The 24,912-nt window shown below is 40.1% G+C and overlaps 2 protein-coding genes across 8 annotated transcripts in view; both read left to right on the forward strand.

Moving 5' to 3' along the window:
- Positions 1-8,234, forward strand: part of CLMN (calmin) — a 77,144-nt gene extending 68,910 nt beyond the window's left edge. For all 4 annotated transcript variants that reach the window (XM_040600569.1, XM_040600566.1, XM_040600567.1 and 1 more), the window contains 3 exons: positions 976-1,036; positions 2,048-2,109; positions 3,600-8,234. In XM_040600569.1, coding sequence (XP_040456503.1) covers positions 976-1,036; positions 2,048-2,109; positions 3,600-3,753 — 277 coding nt within the window. In that variant the 3' untranslated portion in view covers positions 3,754-8,234. The remainder of the gene's footprint in view (positions 1-975; positions 1,037-2,047; positions 2,110-3,599) is intronic.
- Positions 8,235-18,026: 9,792 nt separating this feature from the next.
- Positions 18,027-24,912, forward strand: part of DICER1 (dicer 1, ribonuclease III) — a 67,377-nt gene continuing 60,491 nt past the window's right edge. For all 4 annotated transcript variants that reach the window (XM_040599770.1, XM_040599772.1, XM_040599769.1 and 1 more), the window contains exon 1: positions 18,027-18,158. The gene's annotated coding sequence lies outside the window, so the exon portion shown is untranslated. The remainder of the gene's footprint in view (positions 18,159-24,912) is intronic.

Here is a 24,912-nt window from a genome sequence, read left to right on the forward strand (position 1 = left end):
AAAAAAAAGACTAACTGTCTGCTTCCCATCAGCAGGTGATGTCCAGCCACTTCCTGGGAAGCAGGGCCTCAGCAGGCATAGTGCTTGCTTCAGAAGACAAATGCCTTAATAATGAGAGTGTGTGTGTCCAGCTGTCAGCTTCTTCCTTTCTCTGATGATATGTTATGTTATATCCATATCATATGATGTTATATGATCGTAACATGATATGATATGGAATATACTTCTTGCCCAGCCTCAGCCTACTAGCCTTTGGGGCAGGGGGATTGGAGCAACAGCCTTGGTGCTGTTCGAGCACTGCTTAGCAACGGTCAAAAAATATGGGTGTGTTACCAGCACCATTCTAACTACAGATAGAAAGCACAGCGCTATAGGGGCTGCTGTAGGGAAGTTTACAGCACCCGCACCCCAGCCAGACCCAGTACGGAGACACTCAGCTAATTTTACTCCATTCACCTGTGTTCCCTCTTACATTATAATTTAGTTCTTATTCCTCAAATAAATACTTTTATTTGAGCAGGACATGAACTGCATGGCATGAAGCATTTGTTGATGCTTATCACTACAGCACTTCAATGAATTTGAAAGAGTTTGCTTAGAAAAACCCATTGTCTCCTTAACGCTTTCTGTTCCCTGCAAGGTTTGTCAATTTTGGATTTATAGAGACAGCCATAAAACCTCGGGTATACTCTCACTTAAATATCAATGATGTCAAAGGTGCAAAACCCCTATAAAATTTTCAGAGAAGGGTCCAATTTGAGCATATGGGGTTTTTATTGTGGGTCAATTTTCCAAAAGCTATTTTTTATCATGTTACTGGTAAATTCAAGTCCATATCCTAACACATGCAACAAAGCATATTTGTGGTTTTGCATAGCTTAGAACTAGCATGTGCAATTGCAGTGGCTCTCTTTGAAGTCAAAACACAGCTTAGCTTTAGGAATTTAAAAAACTTTGCTTTTACATGCATTTCAGAACCAATGACAGTGACTCCAACACTTATCTCCGAAAAAGATTTCCTAATACTTCTGAGGAGGTAAGTATGTGGAAATTTACCTATCACTGTTTCTCTGTCTCTCTTAAACTGCAAAAGTTCACATACTGTAAGAGCGTCTACTCTATATATAAAGCTCTGCGATAATACAAAAGCCCTGTGACTTCTAATAAATATAGTGCCGCATAGCTGAAATGCTTTACTGAACTCTCCTAAATATATGAAACTGAACGTTATTGAACCTTGAACAAACCGACAAATTAGCACCTAATACAATTAAATCTATTGTTACTCTGAGGCTTACTTTGTTCTAACTGTATTTTGCGTCATTTTGCTTCTTTGAAGCTACCTTTATTTGCTGCTCCAGTGTCTTTTAGTTTGTGCATTCTCTGTATGTATATTGGTGTCTTGGTCCCGCTCCTGCAAAAATGCTGGGTGTTTCCCGAAGTGCACTTTTTATGAAAGACTGGGCCCTTTCCCTCTCCTTTGTAGTAGCTGTGTATTGTACTATCTCAGTAGCACCAGCTAACCCTAAAAGAATTTTAGTTGTAATGTGAAACTGCATCCTTACTGGCAAACGTAATTCATACTGGTTTCTGGAGAGCACACTATACAAATGAGCTCTGGATTTTCATATTTTAAGTCAGAAGGACGGGACAGCATCAGCAGTCTGGGCACACTGAGCAAGGATAGGAATATGGCTCTTTTCAGTACAAAATAAAATTCTGACCATCTTAGAGTTTTAAAGAAATGCTGCCACCAGTGTTCAATGAACGGGGGTTTCACACAGATGCTTTGGTTTTGCAACACTGTCAGAGCTACTAGAAATATATATGAATAAGGGGAGCTTCATTTCACAACTTTTTTCCTTTTCTGTGTGTGTTACCAGACTGCAGTGGTGGATGTGCTAGCAGGGAATAAATTTATAAGCACACTTACATTTTATTTGAGCAAATGTTAGAGATACTCTGCATAAAATAAACACAGTTACCAACTTTGAGAAATGCTGAATTTTAATTTTTTTTAAAATAATCTATTCCTGGTTTGTTTAAGGCAATGTATGGTGTAAATGAGCAGAAGGTGACAGATATGGGTGAAAATCCATTAATTATCAGGTGAGTCATTCTTATTCAGACAAAGCCTTTGGCAAGGAATCCATAACTCCTAAGTACTTCTAACAACGTTACAAAGGGAAATGAAAATTAACCATAATGGTAGAGACTGACTGGATGTCTTGTGTAATGGCTCAGAGTCCGTATTTCCCACAGGTGTAAGGTGTGAAACTTCCTTACTGCTCAGTCTCCCCCTTGACTAAAATGCGTTTTCTTGACTTGAGAAGAAAGATTCAGCTGTCTAAGAAAGACCGTGAGCACTTTCCCCACTTGGTGGAGATTTCACACCAAGAAAAGAGTGGGAGGACTTCAAAGATGAGGCCCTCTGGCAGTGATGACTCTTTCCAGGTTTAGAAGTCTGTCAAGACAATATTTAGTATGCTCAGTGCTAGGGAAAGACAATACTTCAGTGGAATTCTGGCCTCTCCTTTTTCAAGCACCCAGGAGTTTTTATAATTTGTATTTGTGTTTAGTTTAGACTTAGGGTGATGGATCCTGAGCACAGCGTGTGTATCTTTTTGGTATTAGGTTCTATGTATCTGCAAGAACCAAGGATTGCTCTAGGTTTTCCCTCTCAGCTGATACTGAGTAGTACCTCCCAGAACTTCTAGATAAAATGATGGTTGCATTTAAATGCAGAAAGCACACAAAATATTATCGGGATCCAGTCCTGATCTCACTTACGCTTCTGTTAAAAAATTCATGAATAGCTGTTTGCTGACCACTTGTGTAATACTCAAGCATGTATCTGAGCAAGTAGGATGCCCCAAACTAGACAAGACTCACAAAAACAGGACAAAACTCAGTTTTCTCCAAAAGTAGACTAAAAAATAGCCTACCAGCAGGTGATCATACAGTATTATAAAATTGTAAAATGAGTGTACCATCCTGTGCCTTTTCTGAGACCTTTTCTTCTCTTTGTGAGAGCTCAGTGGCACTGGCAGAGTCCATCAGGCTTTGCCCTTATGAACTACAGCTGGAATTTTGGAAAGTTCAAATTTTGGAGTTGTCCTACAAAACCTCAACTGCTAACTGGTTTCTGGAAGTCTTGGGCTTTTTCTGCTTAATGTTCTGATGTCTGACATGAGAAGCTCTGAATGTAGATGATTTTGGGAAAGTGCACCAAGTCAGATACAGTGTATAAGTAAAATTGTGAAAGTGCTATGTTTACTGTTCTGAATATAAAAGGGCATCTTTTTGACTGATGGAAACCAAAGGACTGTACTGTAACAGCATGTATTTAAACTACCTGAGAATTTGCCCAGAATTTTCAGAGGATTAATTGCTACGTACATTGGCTCCTAAGGGAACACACTGCTGAGGACCATTATGCACCTCCTAGTCTAGTTTGGACTCCAACTGCCTAGATTGAAATGGTTCATTAAACTGCTGTCTTTTAGTCCATCCTCTGATCTTTACAGTAAATATTAACTCTGTGTGTGTGTGTGTGTCTTCTTTTGCCTGCCTCTTATCAAATTCCCTCCTGTTTTCAGGAAGAAAATGGACTTGGAAGCAAGTGACACTCCAGCACCAACTCATGAGATTACTATCGTTGACCAGCCAGAGCTATTCTACTTCATCATTTTCTTCTGGGTGCTGGTCTACTGCCTTTTACTCCTTCCACATCTTCTTAGCAACAAAGTTTAATCTGTGTGAGGTGGGGAAAAATAAAGGATGGTGGCTGGATTGCTTTGTGTATCTGCATATGAATATGCTCCTTCAGGTGAAGCACAAACAGAAATGTAGGACCTGGTATTTGTGTTCATTATCAGGTTGTCCTCAGTTCCTCTACTGTTGTGCTATGACAGTGTCTAAGCACATTTTGTATTAGATAATTGTGTACATATATATAAAAATGACCAGATTTAGTAGACGCAATTTTGTACATTTGTGCCTTGCTTTATAAGATGCTAAATAAAACCAGATAATTATCAGTAGAAATATGAACAATCCAGAGCTCTAGTCTTCAAAAATCATTCTTCTGGCTTTGTTTAGTTATGTAGGGCCAGACAGCTGTGGAAGAGGGGTGGTGCCGGCTTGCCCATGAATCTGGCCCACCTACAAGGGCAAGGCTAGAAATGCTTTTTCACATTTTCCATTGAATTCTTTGGAAGAGCTGGAGGCAGAGCAGAGCTGCAGGTGGTGGAACATGCCTACCCCAGGAACTGATTACAATTCCAACGGCAATCAACTGGAGCAACAAAATCAAGTTGATGGTTTATTTGGGTAGGGGAGTTTGGGTTTTTAGAATCTAAATTCATTTTTATCCTGCACCTTTTCTTATGTTTAATTCATGGGAATAAGTTGGGTGCGGAGAAGCATTAGAACAGACTGTCCGGGGAAGTGGCTGAGTCACCATCCCTGGAGGTTTTTAAAAAACGCGTAGATGCAGTAGTTAGGAACATGGTTTAGTGATGGACTTGGCAGTCCTGATTTAACTGTTGGACTTGATGATCTCAAAGATCTTCTCCAACCTAAATAATTCTATAATTCTATTCAGTGTGAAGAACATACATGCTAGCTGCTTCTTAGGAGGGATCATATGGGGAGTCTTGGCCCAGAAAATTCTGTAGTGAATACCTGAAGAAATAAGACTTCTTGTACATTACTGATCGTGGCCATCAAGAAACTTTGCAATTTTTTCAGGAAGACATACCATGGTTTTGGTTTTGTTTTTTCTTTGGTTTTTTTTTTAAGTACCTCACTGCTTCTGAGGCTGTTTCTTCTTTTCTCTGCTGTTTTTACTTAGCAGACCATGTGGAGATATCCTCTCTTTTGAAGATAGAAAAATAATAATAATTTGCTGATACTACTGTTAAGGCACAAGTGCATGGTAAAAGGATTAGAAATATCCTTTAAATGCCCAAATCAATAAAGAAAGAAAAGACAGATATAAAATCAAATACAGAGAAATGCTGACAGCTGGCATTGACTTTCTAGGGCAACTGAAGAGACTCCTGTGGCTTGTCCACAAACATGGTTGAGCCACTTCTGCATCTTGTAATTTTTGTCCGCATCAGTGATTACTTCAGGATATTTGGTTTATGATTTTTGGCAGAGAAGGTGTACCTGTGCATTACAGGATAAAAGAGAAGTCTTCAAATTCAATTTGATAGCAGTAATTTTTCTCTGTGTGATTTTTACTGAAGTCACTATTTTTCATCAGGACATTTTTGGTTTCGTAGTATGCTTTATGAGACTACATCATGTTGCTGCATCCACCTGAAAATTTGCAAGGTTGGCTGCAATGTGCTTCGTAAAATGAGGGGTTTATAATTTTCACTGAGCAAAAGTTACAATGCATGGCTGTAAGTTTTAAATATTTTGTTTTAGCATAAGGCGTATCTCTGCCCTGGCTTAGTTTTCAGCTGAACTAAGAACTTCATTTATTTGCAGGTACCTTCTGTAGTCATGTTATCTGCTGGGATAATCCTAACTGTCCATCACACTTCATTCTTCTTCATAAGGTTTTTGTTTCCCTGGGATTTTTATTCTGAGCTGCAGTTAGAATTCAATAGCAGCAGTGCACGGCAGGAGATCTTAAACATTGAAGATAAATTTCTGAACCTCTTTCAGTCAACAGAAAACTGAAATCTTTCCTATTCTTTCCTGTCACCATTGACTAGAGCTGGATTCACCCCACAAATCTAAAAATAAGATCCTTTGTGCTTGGTGAGGAACAGATCTAAACTTCCCAACTTAATTCGGTGTAAATCAACATATGCTAAAAAATTATCTTTCAACTTGCTGATGAAAATGTTCAACATTTTGAGTCATCTGATGTTGTGATGCAGGAACATGTTTGTGCTTGTTGATGATGACAGTGATATTTTCTTCTGAAAGAAAACCTGTATTAGAATTTTTGAAGATGCTTTCTTCATACAGGCTTAAATATAACATTGAAGGGCTAGTGCTTTTCTCTGAAAGAATGAAACAATACAAGAAACTTTATATCTTTATCCTAAAACCCAGTGAATACCAGGCTTGGGGTACAGCATCTATTTAATAGCAGCAAGTAGCAATGCACATTAGTTTGGAGCAAAAGTGTTGGCAGGTTTTCATTATGTGCCACTCTTCACAGGCTCCTTCGGTTTATGACAACTTTTTCTGAGCTTTTTTGTCTTACTCTCTGGTTCTTCCATGTTTCTTAGTCTTCAGCAGAGATAATCTGAAGTAGGATTAGTCTCTTAGACGCATCCAACTCACGGAACTTTACAGCTATCAAAAGTTCAATCAAGTGAAGTAAGCTCCCTCCTGTCTTCTCTCCCTTCTCCTAAGAGAATTAATCAGAAAGTCTTTGCATGTCTCATCTAAACAACTGACGTCCATAAAGAATGGAAAAGTGAATGGGAATGCACTGATGCTGACAATTTCATTACACAGTATTTTCTTCCAATAGGAAGAAGACCTAGGGTTTTCCTTCTTACTTCCCACTGATGAACAGTGACTGAAACAGTGAGATGGGTAGTTTAAGTGTCAAACAGCATGCAGCAATTGTCCTGATCATCGCAGCTAATGTTTAAACTAATGTATGCTTTCCAGCGCATCCCATTAAGGGATGGAGATTGTTCCTTCCATGCAAAATAGCTGAAAAGAATACTAAATTAGTCCATGGTACTAGGTATTAAGTTGCTTGCCATATCTGGGTTGGTATGGTTGTGGTGCTGCTATAACAGAAGCAGTGTACCTTACTCAGCCATTCCATGGGTGAGAAGATCCCAGGTAAAAAGCTAAGAGTGATTATACGGGTATCGTCAGCTGTGCATAAAGAGACTGAACTCTTCAGGAGTTTTGCCATTATTTGGAACTGCAACAAATAACATCTAAAGAAGCAGCAGCTTCACCCACTTAAATTGACCTGTAAACCTGCATCTCTTCTTCCACAGTGCAAGATCCAATCCCTCAATGCAAGTGCCCCATTCTGAAAATGATGCCTATGGTTGGTCTTTGTGTCCTATTCTGAGCTATTCAGTCTAAAAGCCTGATTGTGAGGCATTCACTATGTCAAAGCCTGATTTAACTTGCTGGCTAGAGGACTGGCTTGAGGTAGTGGAGGTTTTAAAGGCTGTTGGGTAATCTGTCATGTATCCATTTTCCAACAGATATGTGCACTGTCTGATTAAGGAAGTTTTTCCTGAATTTTTGTCTAGGATTTTGAAAAATGCTAAGCTTGAACTGGCGCATTTGGTATTTTGATTTAGCAGCGGAGTTCAGATACACAAGGGTACCAATCTGCTAAGACCCTTCCTAAAACCCGTTGTTGTTGAGCAGATGTGTGGGTAGCATATGATTGTGAAGTGTAAGTGTCAGGAAGTGCTTGAGGATCACTGCGTAAAGGACGTTTGGTGTTCACAAAAGCACCAATAAAGACTGAGAGACATCTATAATAAGATGGTTCAATGTTACTGTAGTCATGTAACTTAACTCCAAAATGTTTCATTGGGATTTTATAGAAAGTGCAAGGAAAGATAAGCTGTTAAAGACAGAACCCTGCTAAATGTTTATGGGACAGATGTCTTAGAGTTCGAGTTAAACAGTCACATAATCTACAAACTGAATTGAATATAGCCTTTGCTAAATTGTAGGAAATGATCAGTGCAAAGGTAGGGCAAGCACAGATTACAGAAAAAAAATGACAATCACTTTTGTGCCATGAATATTTTTGATGGATTGAGCTCTAAAATGTATTTTTATTGAGTTTCTAGATTGTAATGAATGTGTCTACAGAATTTTATGCAAAGCTTGAGAGTTCAGCTGTTTTAAAATGATTTTTTATATAGCAGTGATTATTTTATCTATATATTTAATAGAACTGTAAAACCATTTTAAGAGTACCTGTAAAATTCTATGTATGTGATATGATTATTTATTAATTATGACTCATGAGAATGAACATTAAGCTATGCATTGCTTGTGTCATCCATAGGAAAACTGGAAACTGCAAAAAGCAGAAGGGTTTTTAATGAACAGTAGACTTGAAAAACATGGGAAATGATTGAATACAATTGTGTGATTCTTAAAGCTGCATAGCAATGTGTCATTTTGTGATGTTAAACTTTCAGCTAAAGTTGCAAAATATACTGAGTGATTAAGCTGCTTTCTTCCATTAAAGCTTCCTGAGGCTGAAATTTCTACATGTCGATATTTGGTGTTTAAACACACTTAAATCCTGTACATCTTCTGGAGACTCTCAGTTTACTCCAGCTCAGTATGACTGTAACTTCTTTATCCAAGTAGTGCTCCACTGAGTTTACACGAGTACCATGCAAAACCCAGTGGGTCTTTTTAGGGTTTTCTGCACCAACCCCCACAGAATCAGAGCTTTAGAAGATTAATTTGGCCAGTCTATGTGGCATCATGTTCAGCCATCTAACAAGGTAATAGTTATAATAGTGCATTATCACTCACGCTAGCTTTAAGTACTTGGAGTCCCTTCTTGCCAAGCGCAAACTTGAATGCATCCAGTGATGTGTTCAGTTCCTCTACTTCTGTGGAAGTCAACACAACCCATCTGTGTGCTAAGCACACGCTACAGGATCTGGCCCTGAGGGGACTTAAATTGACCATAATCACATAGGCCAGGAAGTAGCTGCAGCCTATGCACGGCCCCTAGCGCTGGACCCCCTAAAATCCAATGTACCCAAACAATGCCACTGAGTTCCGTTAACCTCATTGTACATGTAGCATTTGTTTGCCTAAATTCTGCGGTATTAACCCTCTTTTTCTTTTAGGATGTTAACTTCTACTTCTATTTTTGCTTAAGAGAACAGCAGCGGGGAATGGATGGCTGGAAGATGAGGGTGAGGTTACAGGCTGGGATGTGGCCATGAAAGTTGCCAAACCACTACAGCTGAAAGGCCTTGCCCTGACATTAGGTTGCCTGCTGTTTCCCATTGAGCTAATAGATAGTGGATCTGAATGGAGGTAAAAAAACCCCCGAGTTTTTGTATTTCCACACTGTGCAGTTTTTTGTCAGGTAAATAACATCAAATTCTTCCCTCAGCATACCACTTAGAACACTAATTTACAGCTGCCCAACTTACATTTGTTCATGTTCCAGGTCTGCATCTAAAGAGCACTTGCAGTATGGCTTGTTCCAGCCCATGCTGCCCCAAGGTTGTGAAGCTGCTCATGCAGGAGGATGGGACATATAAGCACATTAAATGATACAGAAAAGTCATATTCTGAATGGGATAGCTTGCTTACTATCTTTAATGAAAATAAAAGGTATAAAATAATATTCTCACATGCTTTTATTTTCACTATATACCTTTTATTTTCAAGTGCCATGTCCATATCATGGTTATCTTAACTGAAACTGTGGAATATCAAAGTATTTCTTTCCTCCTCTAAATGTGAGACATGGAAAACTTCCTTCCACCTCAGTGGCACTTTTGATGACTCCTTTCCAGGCAGCTGCTACTGCTGATATGGAAAAATGAGACCTGTGTTATTTTCTCACCATGAGGGGAACGTCTAAGTTTATGTCTCTGGAATAGAAAATTTCCCCCTGGGTGATTAATATACTTCTTTCATCACGAAAAGTTTGAAGGGGCAATAAAAATAAATAATTTTAACTCAGAAATACTAAAACCTACCCTTCCAAGAATGGCTAGATCCTGGCCTTCACTGCTGTGTTCAGGTCAGGTAATATTTTATTCCCCAGATAGTTTCATTACTTCCATTGGGCCTTCCTGGAATCTCTTTGATTCACAGAACAGATCTGCTCTGTGTCCAAGGACCAGTTTATACAGGGGGGTCCTGATCCACAGCCATTATTAGGACTGTAACTGACAATCACCATTGTTTAGTTAGAAATGACTGGTCTGATTCAAATCAAGTTATATTAAATATAAATATTAAATCAAATTATATGCTGCTTATTTTTGAGAGAAATAATGCCATCACTTTTTAATGCCAAATAACTTACACAGGTCAAATAAGTCTATTTTTATTGTAATAAAAAGTTCAACTTCTGCTTTTGTCTTGAACAAAGCATATTTAATAGGCATACCACTGTGCTATTGTATTCTGCTGTGTAAAAAGCTGAATAAACTGTTTTACCTTTGTGATTAATGTTCTCCAGTTTAAAATGTAATCTCTAAAGTGCTAGTTTGCTAAAGAGTTAATGAAGGCCTTTTATCCTGAAGAAATCATATGTAAGTAAGGAATGTAATATTTTAAATACATGTTTCTCTTTGGCAAGTGGTGAGGAATGATGGTTATTTAAACAAGAACAAATGCTGGGATGATTTGAGTGGTATCAAAAGATATACTGAAGGAGATGCATTTTTGCGTACTTTTGAATACATCTCTTCTGAATGCTTTCACTCAGTGGTGTGTATTGGATGTTTGCACTTGTTGCTCAAAGCTAATTTTTGTGAGAAAAAAATATTTTATTCTGTATAGTTGGTACACTAGAAAATGTTTTTAGAAACTGTTATGCTGTAATAAGAATAGTATTTACTAGTGAATAGTTCCAATTTATTTTATAAAATCTCCAATTTTGAAATAAATGGACAGGCTTCCTGTATATAATCTGTTATCTGTGGGTTTGTCCTTTTCCTCCCTATCTTCAAAATTCTCAGTTCAGGAGAGAGAACCATTTTGTTCTCACTTATTTCTTCATTATTACTATATATATTATATATTTTATATATTATGTATTTTATTATGTATTATTGTTATCTATTTATTAATTTTCATGGTCAGAAATTATATTAATTTCTTAGCTGAGATCTCAGTAAACACAGCAAATTAATGAAGTGCATTGTTTCCCCACCTACCCCAAAAAACAACTTTTAATGTTGAATAAAGAATCTAAACTTTTATTCTGATCAACAAACAGAATGAATTCTGTATTTTTATAAAGGTGAAGATGTATTAATTTATTAATGCATATAAATGCCATATAAAGGCAAGCCATGAGAAATCTTACAAAAACAGTTGTGCTTAATTACTTACTGTTCTTACAATTCAGTTTATCTGGCCTGTTTCTATGCAAATGTTTAGACTTGTGGATTAGTAAATTACTAGGTGTGGTACTGATTCTTATTTACTGCGTTCTTCCCTCTACACCTTAATTCCCTTTGCAGTATATGAGAAAAAGAAAATAAAGTACAACAGAGATTCAATACAGTTCAGAATCAGCCTCATGATGTATCTCCTGAAAAATATATCTAAACTGGATAAACACAAAGAAAACAGTATATGGGGAATGGGGTTCTCTAAGTTTGGTGGGTATCATGCTTGAGGAACTGTAAAAGTTCCTCTGTTCCTTCTACAAAATCAAATCTCACATGCTTTCAATGTGTTTCTCACCACGCCTGGAGTAGCTGCTACCTGCCTATTGGACCGTCCTCTCCCATACCTAGTCCTTGTAAGTAGTAAGAGAATATTCATAATGCTGTTGAGAATTTGGGATATTTGGGTCCAGTCCTGTTAGCAGTACTGACTTACAGAATCATAGAACCATAGAATGGTTTGGGTTGGAAGGGACCTTTAAGGATCATCTAGTCCAACCCCGCTGCAATGAGCAGGGACATCTTCAACTAGATCAGGTTGCTCAGAGCCCCATCCAACCTGAGCCCGAATGCTTCTAGGGATGGGGCATCTACCACCTCTGCATTACTTTAACTTTAAAAACTCTAGATACAATTTGAGACCAGTAGGTTTTGTGGTGTCATGAATGATACTAAGTGGAGGACAAAATGTTTGTGAATTTTTTTTAATTGGGTTAATTTTTTTTGCAATCAACAATGTGGTTAGGAATTTGCAAGTGGACTGCAGGGGATGAAGTTCAAATATGCAAGATGAATCGGCTCAGAAGGTGGGAGTAGAGTAAACTTTTACAAGAGTATGGGATCCAAACTTTAGTTCGAATTTAAATGCAGTAAGACAGGAATTGTTGGACTTGATTTCTTCTAAGTGTTCTGGGATAAAAGTAATTCTGATGATAACTGCAAAAATAATCTCCCTTACCCTCGCTGTGTAAACACACTTTATAGCTTAAAGAAGATGCGAATGCAGCATAGGAAACGTACCCATCTGGGTCACGGCAGCAATGAAGACAAGCACAGGTTTCATTTCAGGTAAGGAACCATATGCAAGTATACTGAGAATGCACACTTTGGTTGTACCAGAGCCCAGACCTCCTAAAGATAACCTGTGGCCATCCTGCGTATATTCTGGTTACTAGTTTATACTGAAACCTTTGTTCTCTCTTCAGTGCTTATCTTACCTGATGGTAAACAAAAGGCAACAGGGTCAGGAGTACCTTCAAATTGCTGGGCAGATACAACAAAGCCTTAGACCGGAGTTGTGATTTCTACTGAGACCAATATACAGCACTAATCTTTTCTTGAGTTGCTGTTTCTGTTGGTGTTATAAGGATTATTTCCAGGAGAGTTAATTGCAGTAATTTATGCAATTATGCAGCCTTCTATTGACTAACTCCATCCCTTGGTTAGACGGTACCATTGGTGTTGTTCTTGCCAGACACATTTTATCTGGCAGTATCATGTAACATATGATCAAAGCAAAATGTATAGCTCCACCTGCTGTAAATACTTTGAATTTATTATTTTTGCATTATTTTTTATGGTTGATAAGTACCCTGGGGAACTGATATATCATTTTGCCAATATGCTTTTTCTGCTTGTTAAAATAAATAGAGCAGCTAAGTAGATTTATACATTGCAAAGTTCTATTTCTTGGTTCTTGGGCAAAAAAGGAGCATGAAAAAGTGTTTCTCAAGGACATTAGGAACTTTTGTTAATTATTGTATGATAGGTCTTTTGTACCATGCCATTGCAGCTGCTTGTGAAGTGCACGAATTGCACGAGTTGCTCAAGTCAGTGATGGATGAAGAGAGATATTCCCAGTTATGCTTCTGCTAAGTGACAGGTTTCCACAATCAGGAACCACAACATTTTTTTTAGGCAGTAGTCATCAATGCTGAGTCCCTGCACAGGAAGAGCTAAAGAGTTCATATCCCATTTTTATGCTGATTTAAAAGGGCAGACAAGCAGTTTAAAGAGGTCAAAAATCCACTAAAGCAGTTAAAAATATTGAAGTTCCTCTTGCACTAGGGAAAACATCCTTGTTTGGAATTACAAAGTCTGGGTCACTGAAGTGTGAAAGCATGCCCCAAAAAGATTCGAAATAGCATCTTAGGGTGGAACAAAACGTATGTGCAACATAACACTCTTTTAAAATCTCAGCTCCAGTTTTAGGAGTGGAATCTGTTCAAAATAGGCTCGTTTGTTCTTTCTTCCAACTTCCTCCTCCATAATCATACCTGCAGCTTTTTCTCATAATACATTGCAGGGGTTATTATTAGCCTCGTGCTTTAAAGTGTTGGCAACTGCTCTTTGTTCACAGCTATGAACTGAAAAGCCTGGTAGCCAGAGTAAAGACTGTTTGACAGGAAAGCCTCAAGTTAAATTTTCTCAAGTGGACTACAGAATAGACACAACATTTCTTGGCCAGAAATGTGAATGCAACACTCCAGACCATATGTTCTCAGTAACTGCCAGCTTGTTTCAAAGGGCATTACTGCAATAACATGTGCCGCAATGGCAAAATAGCATCATGGCTGGTATCAACTGCAGGGAACAACAGTGGTCACCATTGTCTCATGGGAACGAATCTCTTCAGAGCCCATTTTCGAACCCGATGAGATGCATAGAACCAAAAAGCACAAGGCCTGGTTTCCACTGGCAAGATTATACAGTTCTATAGCATGAACAAAGACAATTACTTGTCACACAAGTGATTGTATCTGGGTTTTTTAATGGCAATTTTGATCTTTTCTAACCTAATTGTTTTGACTTTTACCCAACAGGAAAAAAATAGAAATACCCGCCCCCCCCACCCCCACACCCCCCATCCCCACACCCCCCATCCCCCATCCCTTACTGATGATTTTTTTAAAAGGGGAAGGGAGGTAAATCTCTCCATTTTCTTGTCACACAACAGTTATCCCATGGAGTAAACCACCAGTACTTCCAGTACTAAAGATATGGAGAAAGCTGCAATTTGGTACATAATTACTGACTCTGTTCTCGATTTTAACTAGTGGGGCTATTCTATTCTTTTCATCCAATGGCCTGTTTGCTTTGGGTTTGTGGTTCATTGTAGGGGTTTTACCAAACACTGAATGCCAAAGCAGTCCAAAATATTATTTTCTTTTGAGATTTTTTTTGAGAGTTATCATCACTATCATGATTTCATCTTATCTTTAAAAATATTTCTAAGAAATATGTGAAATCAACATAATTTTTTTATTCGGGCTTAAACTCTGAGCTATCATTATACAAGCACATGACATAAAATACCCATTTCTTACCATAGGGAGAGGGTAGTTGTGATAGAGTAATATGGAACAACAAAAATTTTATCCTAACTGTGCTTTTAAATGAAAAACTCCTGTCAACAGGCAGGCTCAAGGAGGAAGTAGTGTGGAGAAAGACACCCTTTTTCATATGAAAATAACTTCCAGAATTCTCCTGGCATTTGTGTGTTTTGTTTTCTGTGATTTAAGTATTCTGCTTGTGTTCTCTTTGAACCTACTTGAATTGGATAAAATTCACTATTTAATCATGGCATGCAGAGGATTAAGGAGGGTTTCTTTCTGCTCTATTTTATGTTAGAAATAATCAAGAATGCCAATTTCCTCAGTATTTGAGCTAAAATTGGAAAAATAGACCCATATGTTCTGACAGCTCCCACTGGATAAGACTGAACAGCTGCTCCTCTTCCTAAGCTTTTGTCACGGGATATAATTATTCTTCCATCCATAAAACACAGAAGGATGTTCCTTCAATGCTATAAAAATACCTAATACTGTAATGTTTAATAACATGGGCATTACAGAAGACATACTTTAAATAGCAACAGTGGTATGAGCCAAGAAAACAATTTGATAATACCCTAGGCCTCCAATATCTCTTTTAATCCGAAATAATTTTTCTAAGGCTGGTTTAAATAAACCTTAAGAGTACTCCAGTTAGCTTTATCTTCTCATAATGATTTTGTAGGCATAGTTGTATTACGGAAGATGGCAAGTCCCCAGTAAAGTGCAGATGGCATGAGGGACGCTGGACGGACCTCCAGTGACAGATCTTCCATTGCATACACTCTGCCTTTTCATACACATACACTCACACACAACTTAAAAGCCTGGCCAGAAGTGTCTCTGCATTGCATTTATGACAGTCGCCATCATCATTTTCTTTACTAGGCAACAAGGATAACCTTCGGTCCTTGTGCAAGTATACGTGGTCTTAGGAGTAGGAGACTCCAACCTGGTCACCTGGCCTAACAAATGTAACTAGTTCTGTACCTGCACACCTTGCATGGTTTTGAATCAGGGCAAACAGACCAGCAAAATACAGCACACAACCAAATCTATCCCCCGCAGAAAGAAAGTGCCAGGAGGAGGCAGAATGGGGCTAGCAATGTACATCTGCATTACCTGAAAGATTTTCTTCCACAAGAGTAACCACATTGCCCACATGTGGCTATATCTTCAGTTTGATGTGGTGATTTGTAAGAGCAGTCAGTCCATAGATCTGACCACTCATTAGCACCATAGGCAGGCCTGTTCTTCTGAGCTTTAAATGTGTGTATCCCATCATGATTTACTAGGGTAAAATATAGTACTTTTTTCTTGCGCAAAAAGTAAGAAAACTACTGAAAAGTAATTGAGCTTTTAGACATGTTTGTGAGTGGAGGACAGGGAGGAAGATTTCAGCTTGAAAACTGAATTGTGCATTTAGCAGTTAAAATGACACACCAGAGCAAACTGGAGTCCCTAACCGCAAATATTTTCACCACTTATGTCCATCTTTTGGCATAGTTCTTTTTTCTATGCTCAGAAAAAGCCCCACCAAACAACAAAACCAGCCCACAACCAAACTCTTTCTTGTTGGTCAGCAATTTCATTTCTCCTTAATAGAAATGAAACCCTAAGAAGGGCGGCATCAAGGTAAAAAGGAAGAGACATTAACTTCACGGGGAGTAACAGGAAAATCTTAACAGCTGAACATCGACACTGACATTGCAAAAGATGAGTGCAATGCATGAAGGACAGGTAGGGTGATTTGAGCCAGATGCAGCTTTTTTCATGGTCACTTCCAGATGCAGCTCTTCAGGAGTGAAGCAGCAATTTTGCACTCCAACGCTACTGTAATCGATGACTAGATATTCAGCAGGACGATTCCTTTCTGGTTTCATAAAAGTGCATCTGGGGAAGTGACCAAATGTGACTGGCATGTGATTATTGCCTTCAGCTCTCTGACAGTCCATGAGGACTTGCACTAGGCCAAAGGGCTTTCAAACTCCAAATTTGAATTTACAAGAGCTATCCATTTCATTATTTGTCCTAAGCATCTATCTGCTCCAGGCTGTAGTATGGATCTAAACCATGCAGTAATCAAACCTGGAAGTTTGGTTATTAGCTACGTATCTGTGTGGAGAGTTTGGACTTTCACCAGTTGCGATGATAGTACTGTTGGCAGGTGATGCCATGGGAGGTGGGAATGAAGGAATTCAAATTAACTGAGATTGGAGTTAAAATAAACCATAAGGTAGCTCCAAATGTGCTAGTTCTTGTAAATTCATTCCAGTCCTATGTGACCTTAGTGACCACTTACTCACACTTTACAACTGAACCTTCTCCCACATCATGCACTGTATGGCAGTCTTGTGTGACAACCTAGTTTAGGTAGATAATTTGTTCAGGGCTTTTGACATTGCCTGTATTTCCCCAGTTTTCCAAGGACACAGCTTCCAGGTTTTTATGTCAATTGTAATGAAAATAAAATGGCAGCATGTGAGGCACAAGGAAAATTGTGTTCTCATGTTTCAGTGCCATGCATTTCCCCTCAGCTGTTCATTTGTAGTTGAAGGGTTTTCACTGAAAAGTTACCGTACATCAGCTGTTCAATCCAAGAAATTTCAGGACTTTTTTTTTTTTTTTTAAATTAGTAGTAGCTAGTTATGCCAGTCAAGTGAGTGCTGGCAAGAAACTGGAGCGAGACCAGTGGTCCAGCTAGCCAACAATCTGCCATAAGCAACGGCAAAAGGTGCTGCTGCTTAGGGAGTACACACTAATCTAAGCACCCCCAGCGGTACTTTCTTTTTCCACCTTCTACGCATAGCACCAGCAAGGGCCCAGGGTGCCCGCTCCCTAGTGGAAAAGCGGCTCTTTGCCTTTAGCAGCAAGGCCATCCCTGATGGAAATGACCGCCTGAGCATATGGGAAGGCAGGATTTTGTTAGCCAGCGATGAGAGAGCTCAGCGGTACTCTGCCCAGACACTGCCAAAAGGATCGCCTTTCCCCTAGCGCCTGCCTAGGAGCCCTACGACAGGACACCCCCATTCCCTCATGTTCATCTCTCTGTGACCGCGCTTGTCTCAGTGGGAAGAGCGGTGCCCTGGAAGCGGCTTGGCAGCCCCGCACCGCGCAGCTCTGCCCAGCTCAACACCCCTCTCAAAATGGCGGTCGCCGCCCTCGCCTCAGCGTTACCGCGCGCCACTCCCCGCGCGCGCGAGACCCGCCCCAGCGCGTGCGCGGGGGGGGAGCGGGGAGAACCGGGGGCCGAGCGCCTCGCCGTCCTCGGGCGGGGGAGGGGAGCACGCACACACGTGAGCCCATGGACCACCCGGCAGCTCCCCGGCGGTTGCTGTATCCTGCTATCGCATTGGCTGCCTTGTGAACCTTTCACCTTTTACCCGTCTTTCGCCGCCAATCGCCTGGTTCCTCTCATAGCGTGGGGGTGTGGAGCGTGTAAACTGCGCAGGGTGGAATTCTCGGAGCGGGCTTGCGTCGCGTGCGTGGGGCGGCCCCCGTTGGTACGGGTGGGAGGGGTGGGGGAGGTGCTCCGTTTGCGTAGGGCCGGCAGCGCAGGGGGAAGGGAGGGGGAGGAGGCTGTCCCGGGCCCAGGTGAATGGAGGAACCTGACAGTTGGGGGGAGTGAGGCGGCGGCGGCACAATGAGACGCGGCCTGTAGTAGGGGGAAGCGCCGGGCCAGGTCCCATCCGAGCAGGTAGGAGATGGCGGCCCGGGCGCGCCTGCCTCTCGCCCCGGGAGCTGCATGGCGGCCGAGCACGAGTGTCGGAGCCCGCCGCCCGCGCCGACTTGAGCCCCCGCAGCCCCGGCGCCGCCGCCGAGAGGGGCGGCATGGCGGTGGTAGCTCCCTCCCGCCGCTGGGGCCCGTTTAGTTCTGCCCCGCCTGCGGTCCCAGCGGCCGTCCCTGACCCCGCGGCTCCGGGGGCCGCCGGCACCGACCTCCGGGCCCCAGCATCGGCCTCGGCAACTTCCCGCGGGCCCCGCCGCCGGCAGAGCCAGGGCCCGCACGGCGGGGGGGCCGCGCTCCGGCCCCTCGGCTTTGTCTCCTCCGGCTCCGCGCCCCCCGGGCGGCCGCGCTGGAGGCCTGCGAGTGGGCGCTGGGCGGGCCGCGCTGCGCCTCCCGGGGCCGGGGGCCTCGGGAGCCCCTCAGCCGGGGCGTGAGGGGCTCGGGGACAGCAGCGTCGGGCAGTGAAGAGTCCCCGCTCTGAAGCGCTGATGTTAAAGGCGGTATATGAAACTCCTGGCGCTTCTCTCGGCTCGCTTTCCGTCCTCTTCCAGTTTAAGTGAAGGCAGCGCATGGAGCGAAAGAGCGCAGTGGCAGCGTGATTAAGGCAGACCTTGTGCTGTGCGGTCTTATGTTGAAAAACAAAAGGTTAAAGAGACCAATATTTATGCAGTGGGGCTTGTTACTGTGTTAGGTAATCTGAAAGAACCCGAATGGGTGGGAAATGGATTGAAATCGATTGAAAGTGACATCTGAAAAAGAGGGGAGTTTCTTGTGTACTAGCACTAACCAGAAATTACTAATTGTAAAAAATGAATCTCTTAGTAGTGCAGTTACAGTTAACTTCAACTGCTAAAAGTCTGGAGGATGTTCGGCACTTCAGATGATCAGTTACGAGTATTTTTGATGTTTAGGTTTTGAACTCCCAAGTTTTGTGGTGGGCTCAGGTAATGAAAGTGTATAGATTGGGAGGTGATTACTACGTTTAGAGTAACAAAACAAAATGAATTTACGTTGCGAACAGTCATTTTATGCTGTGTTTTACTATGTTTTATGCTTTTTTTTTTTAAATGTAGTAAGTCATTTTGGATACTCTGTTTAAAGTGCAAACAGCATGTGTATATATTCAATGGGTTGGGTGGTGCTTGCTTTAACAAGTTGATAAAGACACAAACTGAAATTGATTTCTGTTATGCCATAATTCTTCTACATCCCTAAGAGAGTCTGTCTTTCCCATTGTCTGTCTCTATAAGATATGTAGTAGTCTATTTAAAAGCTTTGACGATGCTACTAGAAGTTTTCAGCTAGAAGGTGCTTTTATGTGTATAATCACTGGATTGTTATTTTATTATTTATTAATCCATAGGATTATAAAATACGTATATTTTATTCAGAAGTGCTGAACTCTGGCTTAGCTACTGCAGTTCATGAAAGCACCTTGGTGATACCATTCTGTGAATGTGGCAGCTTGGTACTTGGCAGTCAAAAAATGAGTAATGCTCTAATTAATAATTAATTGAGAAGAAAATTACATCAATATACTATTGTATAAATCTCTTCTGGGACTACTAAATACATTTTGAGTATTTTCCGTTTATCTCTCTACTGCTTTAAAAAGGTTGTATTAGACTAAGAGAGAGGTAGATTGGAAATTGACTAAGGCTTTTCACCCAGAGGAAAGAGATACCAGTGGAGGGATCAGACATTACGAAACTTAAGAGTCATGAAGAAAGTAGTTAGGTAGCTGGTTTCAGGTGTTTCCCTGGTTTTGAAGGATTTCTGTATTCTACAGATTCAAAACAAATTAGATACTTCTTTGCACCATGTATAGCTGAAAGACATGGTGCAGCAGCATGTTGGGAATGCCACAGTTCTACGAGGAAGTTGAAACAATTTGTAGGGAAAATCATCACAGACCATCAGACACAAGAGTATCTTCTCAGACTCGGCAGTTATCAAGGTGACTGGTCAGTGGAAGGTGTACCTGCTTCCCCTGCTGTTATACTCATTCATACATATCCTCCATTGGTTGGTGGTAGAGGAAGCAAATAAGCTGGAGAACTATTTTGCCTGACATGGTACTACACTAAGGTTTTTATAGAAGTTATGCTTTTTTTGAGAAGTACCTTGATCGTTTGTACCCTATAAGAAGAAAAAAAGCAGAACCTGTGATTCAGAAAAACTGTTGTCATGGGTTTTATATACTCCCTAGAAGTTTCTTATTCCCCACTTGAAAAATTTGTAAAATAAGTTTTGGTTTTTCAGGACATAGTTTGCACAAAGTTGCTTCAGCATAGCTGGTTAGAGTAAGTATCACTACTTCACCCGTGTTGAATTTCAGTATGAACTGATTAAATGTGTATTGGTGTGTAACTGAGTGCAAATTACTGGCAAAACCAAATACAGAACCATGCATATCCCTCTTAGAAAAGCGAGGAGCCATTTATTAAAATGGATGTGGTAAACTTGGAGTTGAAATACGCTGATGTATCTTTAGATAAGCTGTAGAATATGATAGCAAGAGTTCAAGAATTATTTTTTTTCTAAAGGATTGTACACTTTATGGATGATGAGCATTATACTAAGTGCTAAGACTACAGAAGAGAGTTTTATTTCAACGCATGATCTAGTCTATCAGGCAGCAGGTACAACATCAAAACAGTCTTTGAGATAAGTTGTTCCATTCTTCCGTAATGCTCTGTGAGGATGTCCAGGGTTTTTTTCCCCTCACATAGGTGGTACAAACCAGAGAGTATATTGAGCTTGACAGAGTAGCAAGAACTGGCAGAATAGCAAGATGGTTCCTGTGTCCTAATGCTTAGCTGTATAACCACTGCCCATATGTATTGTATCACCTTCGTATGTACAACAGTAATTTCTTCAGACTGATAGCACAGAAGTTTGATTTATTCCCCCCCCCCCCCCCCCCGAAAGTGACTCCCTTAAAGAAAAAATATAATTGTAGTGTTGTTAAGAACAGGAGCTTGTATATAATTGTGTGCAGTATGCTTTTAGAACACACTACCTTAAAGGCTAAGAATGACTGGAGTAGAGGAGAAAGCATGATCTTTCTTTAAACCAGTCTTTCATGACTTCCGTATGTATTGTGGTAAACCAGGAGAGAAGAAACCTGATACACAGTGAAAAGTTCATTTTTTTAGCTGAAGTTAACTTCAGTCTTTGGTTGGGATTTTAAGGTTCAGTGTTCAAACTGTGTTGATCATTTAGGGGGGCAGTGGATGTAGGAATGTAATTAAAATAATCATTATAAAAGACTTAATCCACAAGACAAAGCAATGCTCACTTTAGTGTATACCATGATATTATATTAGGTGAACTCCTGGGTTTGGTAGTTCTTGCATGCCTTACCTAGTAATGTCATAATTTTTCAAGTTTGAACGTGGAGCAGTGTATCTATCTCAAATCTGCCCGTTATTTCTGCTCTATATTGCAGACTGCATTACTTACATAAATTTTCCCTGACATTTGTCACCTTCAAATTCCTGCACCTTTTGGAGTCATGGAGCAGAGAAATGAAATTAGTATCAAGGAATTTACTTGCATTGTTACGCAGCTGAAGATGTTGAAATCCTCTTCTCTGTTGGGAAGAGAAGGAAGAGCGATATTCCTCCAGCTTCTCCTTGCATAAATACTCCTGGATCCAAGAGACTTTAGTATTGCTTGTTGTGGCTTTTACTTAAGTGCAACACATTCATGAATCTGTGATCCTGTTTTGGTTGGCACAGGTGGCATGATCAGTTTCTGCCCATGTTTTGCATCTTCTGTTGTTACCCTTCATAAAGGATCAGTTCCTTTGGGTTCACTGAATAAGTGTGCATTTGTGGCTGGGATGCAGCAGGGTGACTGCTGGCTTGAGGGATTGGGTGCTGGAAACAAGAGGTGGTCAAGTTGGGACTGTTTTAGCTGTCATTGGGATTTTTTTGTTTTGTTTTACATTGCTCATCAGTATCCTAGTGTTTTTTCATTTGTACAAAAAACAAAACAAAAACCCCCTTACTGTTAATTTTTAAAATGTGGTTTCCGCTACCTTGCTCCTCTTTTGGAATCTGATTCCTGGTAAGTCATCAAGGCATGTAGCAGCCTTTTCCTCAGCAGAGATGCTAAAAAATAGTTGGGTAGTGGTAAAAAAAAAAAAAAAAAAAGTTGGTCTCCTTGAAAGTTGAAGAACTTAAGATATTTTTTTAAAAAAATCTTTTGGTTTTGAAAACTGACTTGGAGTTTTAGACCTGGCCACTTACTGATGGCATAAATCTCCTTTTCTTAGGAAGTGAGGCAAGTACAGCTTGCTTTTAAAAGTTAATTTGTTTGACTCCATTGAGATGGTTTGGCTATGCAAGCATGTCTGGGCTGGCTAACTTTGCAATTTATGTTTCTCTTTTGTTTGTGATGTCTACTTTGTTTCTGATCTAGATCCAAGTTTCTTACAGGTTTCTTGCAACTCTTAGTGGCTTTTTATGGTGACTTTGGCTCTGTATTTTCTTGTTCAAGGAGAAATGAACAAGGTTTACCTATCTAAAGGTGAAGTTGCTTCACAGCTGATAGTAAAAACTTCTAGAGGTAATCTAGTGGTTAGGCCATTTTCTAGGATTCAGAAGGCCTAACTTCTCTCACTGACTGAGATTTGGCAAGTTAATTCAGGTATCTCTCTTTTCACCTCTTCAAGTGTAACATCTGAATGCCTAAGTCAAAGACAGTTTTCCAATGTTTATATTCTGCCTCTGTATGTTAAGGCATTTGGTTTAGATGTATTTAAGCTGACTTACTAATTGTGGCTTTATGAATTCATAATGTTCACTGATCATATTGAATCATCTTTAATCAGATTATTAGTGCTTGGGATCAATCTCAAGTAACACTTTTAGTTCCTCACTTAAGCTTTGTGTTTATGAACAGACAAACCTGTCTGCCTTGCTACGTTCATAGGCAACGCCTAGTAGGTTTTCATTTTCGGAAGAGGGCTTGAAATGAAAGAAAGTGTTTACAATATAACTGAAAGCTTTGGCCTCCCATTTTTTCCAGTGACCCACAACCTTTTGTCATCTTTACACTAAAGTTAAATGCCTATATTGCCAATTTGCTATGTAAAGTTATTAAGAAGTGATACAAGATCTGTGAAAAATGTTGTGGGGAAAGCAAGAGGTGCCCTCCCATCCTCCTCAGTTACTGAAGATGATTTTTTGTTACTCTTGCTAACATAGTGCTGTCTCTATGAGCTTGGAGACTTTAGAAACCCCAATTAACTGTTGGAGGTAGAGAGTGGGCAAAAAGAAAAAACATTTGAACCTCTGTTTCTGCTGTATATTGTATGAGTCCCCAGGAAGATGTGTGTGTATTCTTCATTTATTCTTCTTGCTACTTAGCTTTCCTGTTTCTGTGAGGCAAAATAAGAGGAAAAATTACCCTAGGAAATCAGTTTTTTCTATCAGTGTAGTGAACAGCCAGCATGAACGGCAGAGACTATAAGAGGAAAGTGACAGAAGCATGTTACTAAGCCATGGGATCATCCTCTTCTCTCTTCCTCATTATTTCCACAGTTACTGTAAGCAAATTATGCATTTTCTGTTAGCTCATGAAAATTAAACAAAATCCTATGGACTACCTTACACTTTTTTACTACTTGTAAAAAAAGTGTGCAGGGGAAGTTTTTTTTCATTGTTTTCAAAAAATATTGAGCTCTGTCAGTATCAGCCTCCTGAGTTGACTGGCTGACTCTAAAAAGCATAGCAAGCTGTAATTGATGGGGCAAGATGCAGCTGTCTGTATACTTTAAAAGATTACAAATGAAAAATTAAGAAATGTATACCCAGGTGTTCAAGTCCATAGGTTCATATGCTGCATAGATCAGTTGATTTACTTACTGTATAATCAGAAAGGCTACAATTTAGTAAAATCTTCCTCTGAAGAAGTGTGGGTATACCATTTACTGGGGATTTGAGAGGAAAGAATTTGAGCTGTCACACGTGACAGAGCTCTGGAGGAGGAGGTGTAGGTTTTACGAAGGTAATGGGCAACATAGGCCTGCATTTTTACCTTGAAGTAGTTCATTGAAAAAGGACTGGAAGAATGCCAAAAACGTTTATGAACTCCCTGGGTTTTGAAAGACATATGATCACCTTCCAGGAGATGAGTAATTTTCCCTATGGTAATCTTTGCATAGTTAATGCTCTGCAGTTTAGAAGTTGAGAAGTGAAACCTGCTTTGATTAATACTAAATTGTCTGGAAAATGGTCTTCTCAAGACTACATGTTGCCTAAACTGAATAGAAGGTGGGTTTTCAGTGGCAGAATTCATGATTTGTTAAAACTGTCTGCTGACTGGTTGGTATTGCAGTGGATGAGGGTCTACAAGGAATTACTGGATGATTTTAGGGCATGTAGTGACTGGCATAATGATGAAGCAGGTGCTGATTTCTGGCAAGCAGTTTGAGTAGCATGCCAATAATGCTACTAATGTATACATTGACTGCCAACTACTAACACTTGTTAAAATCTTTTAATGGTTCATCCCGTTGTTTCTATCTGCTGCCACTAGGTGTTTCACAGAATGGTTTCTTTTTGCTACATTCAAGTAATTTTGGACTAGACAGTAAGAAGTTTTGCTTTTGTAATTTTTAGGTTTATTATCATTAGTGTAACACAGTTCAGCAGTAGTTGGCAATAGAGAAGCTGGTGTCTGGTTTTGAGTGAGTCAAAAACCTGCTGAATCC

This window comes from Falco naumanni, chromosome 7 (genome assembly GCF_017639655.2).
Source record: "Falco naumanni isolate bFalNau1 chromosome 7, bFalNau1.pat, whole genome shotgun sequence".
Classification (NCBI taxonomy): Eukaryota; Metazoa; Chordata; class Aves; order Falconiformes; family Falconidae; genus Falco; species Falco naumanni.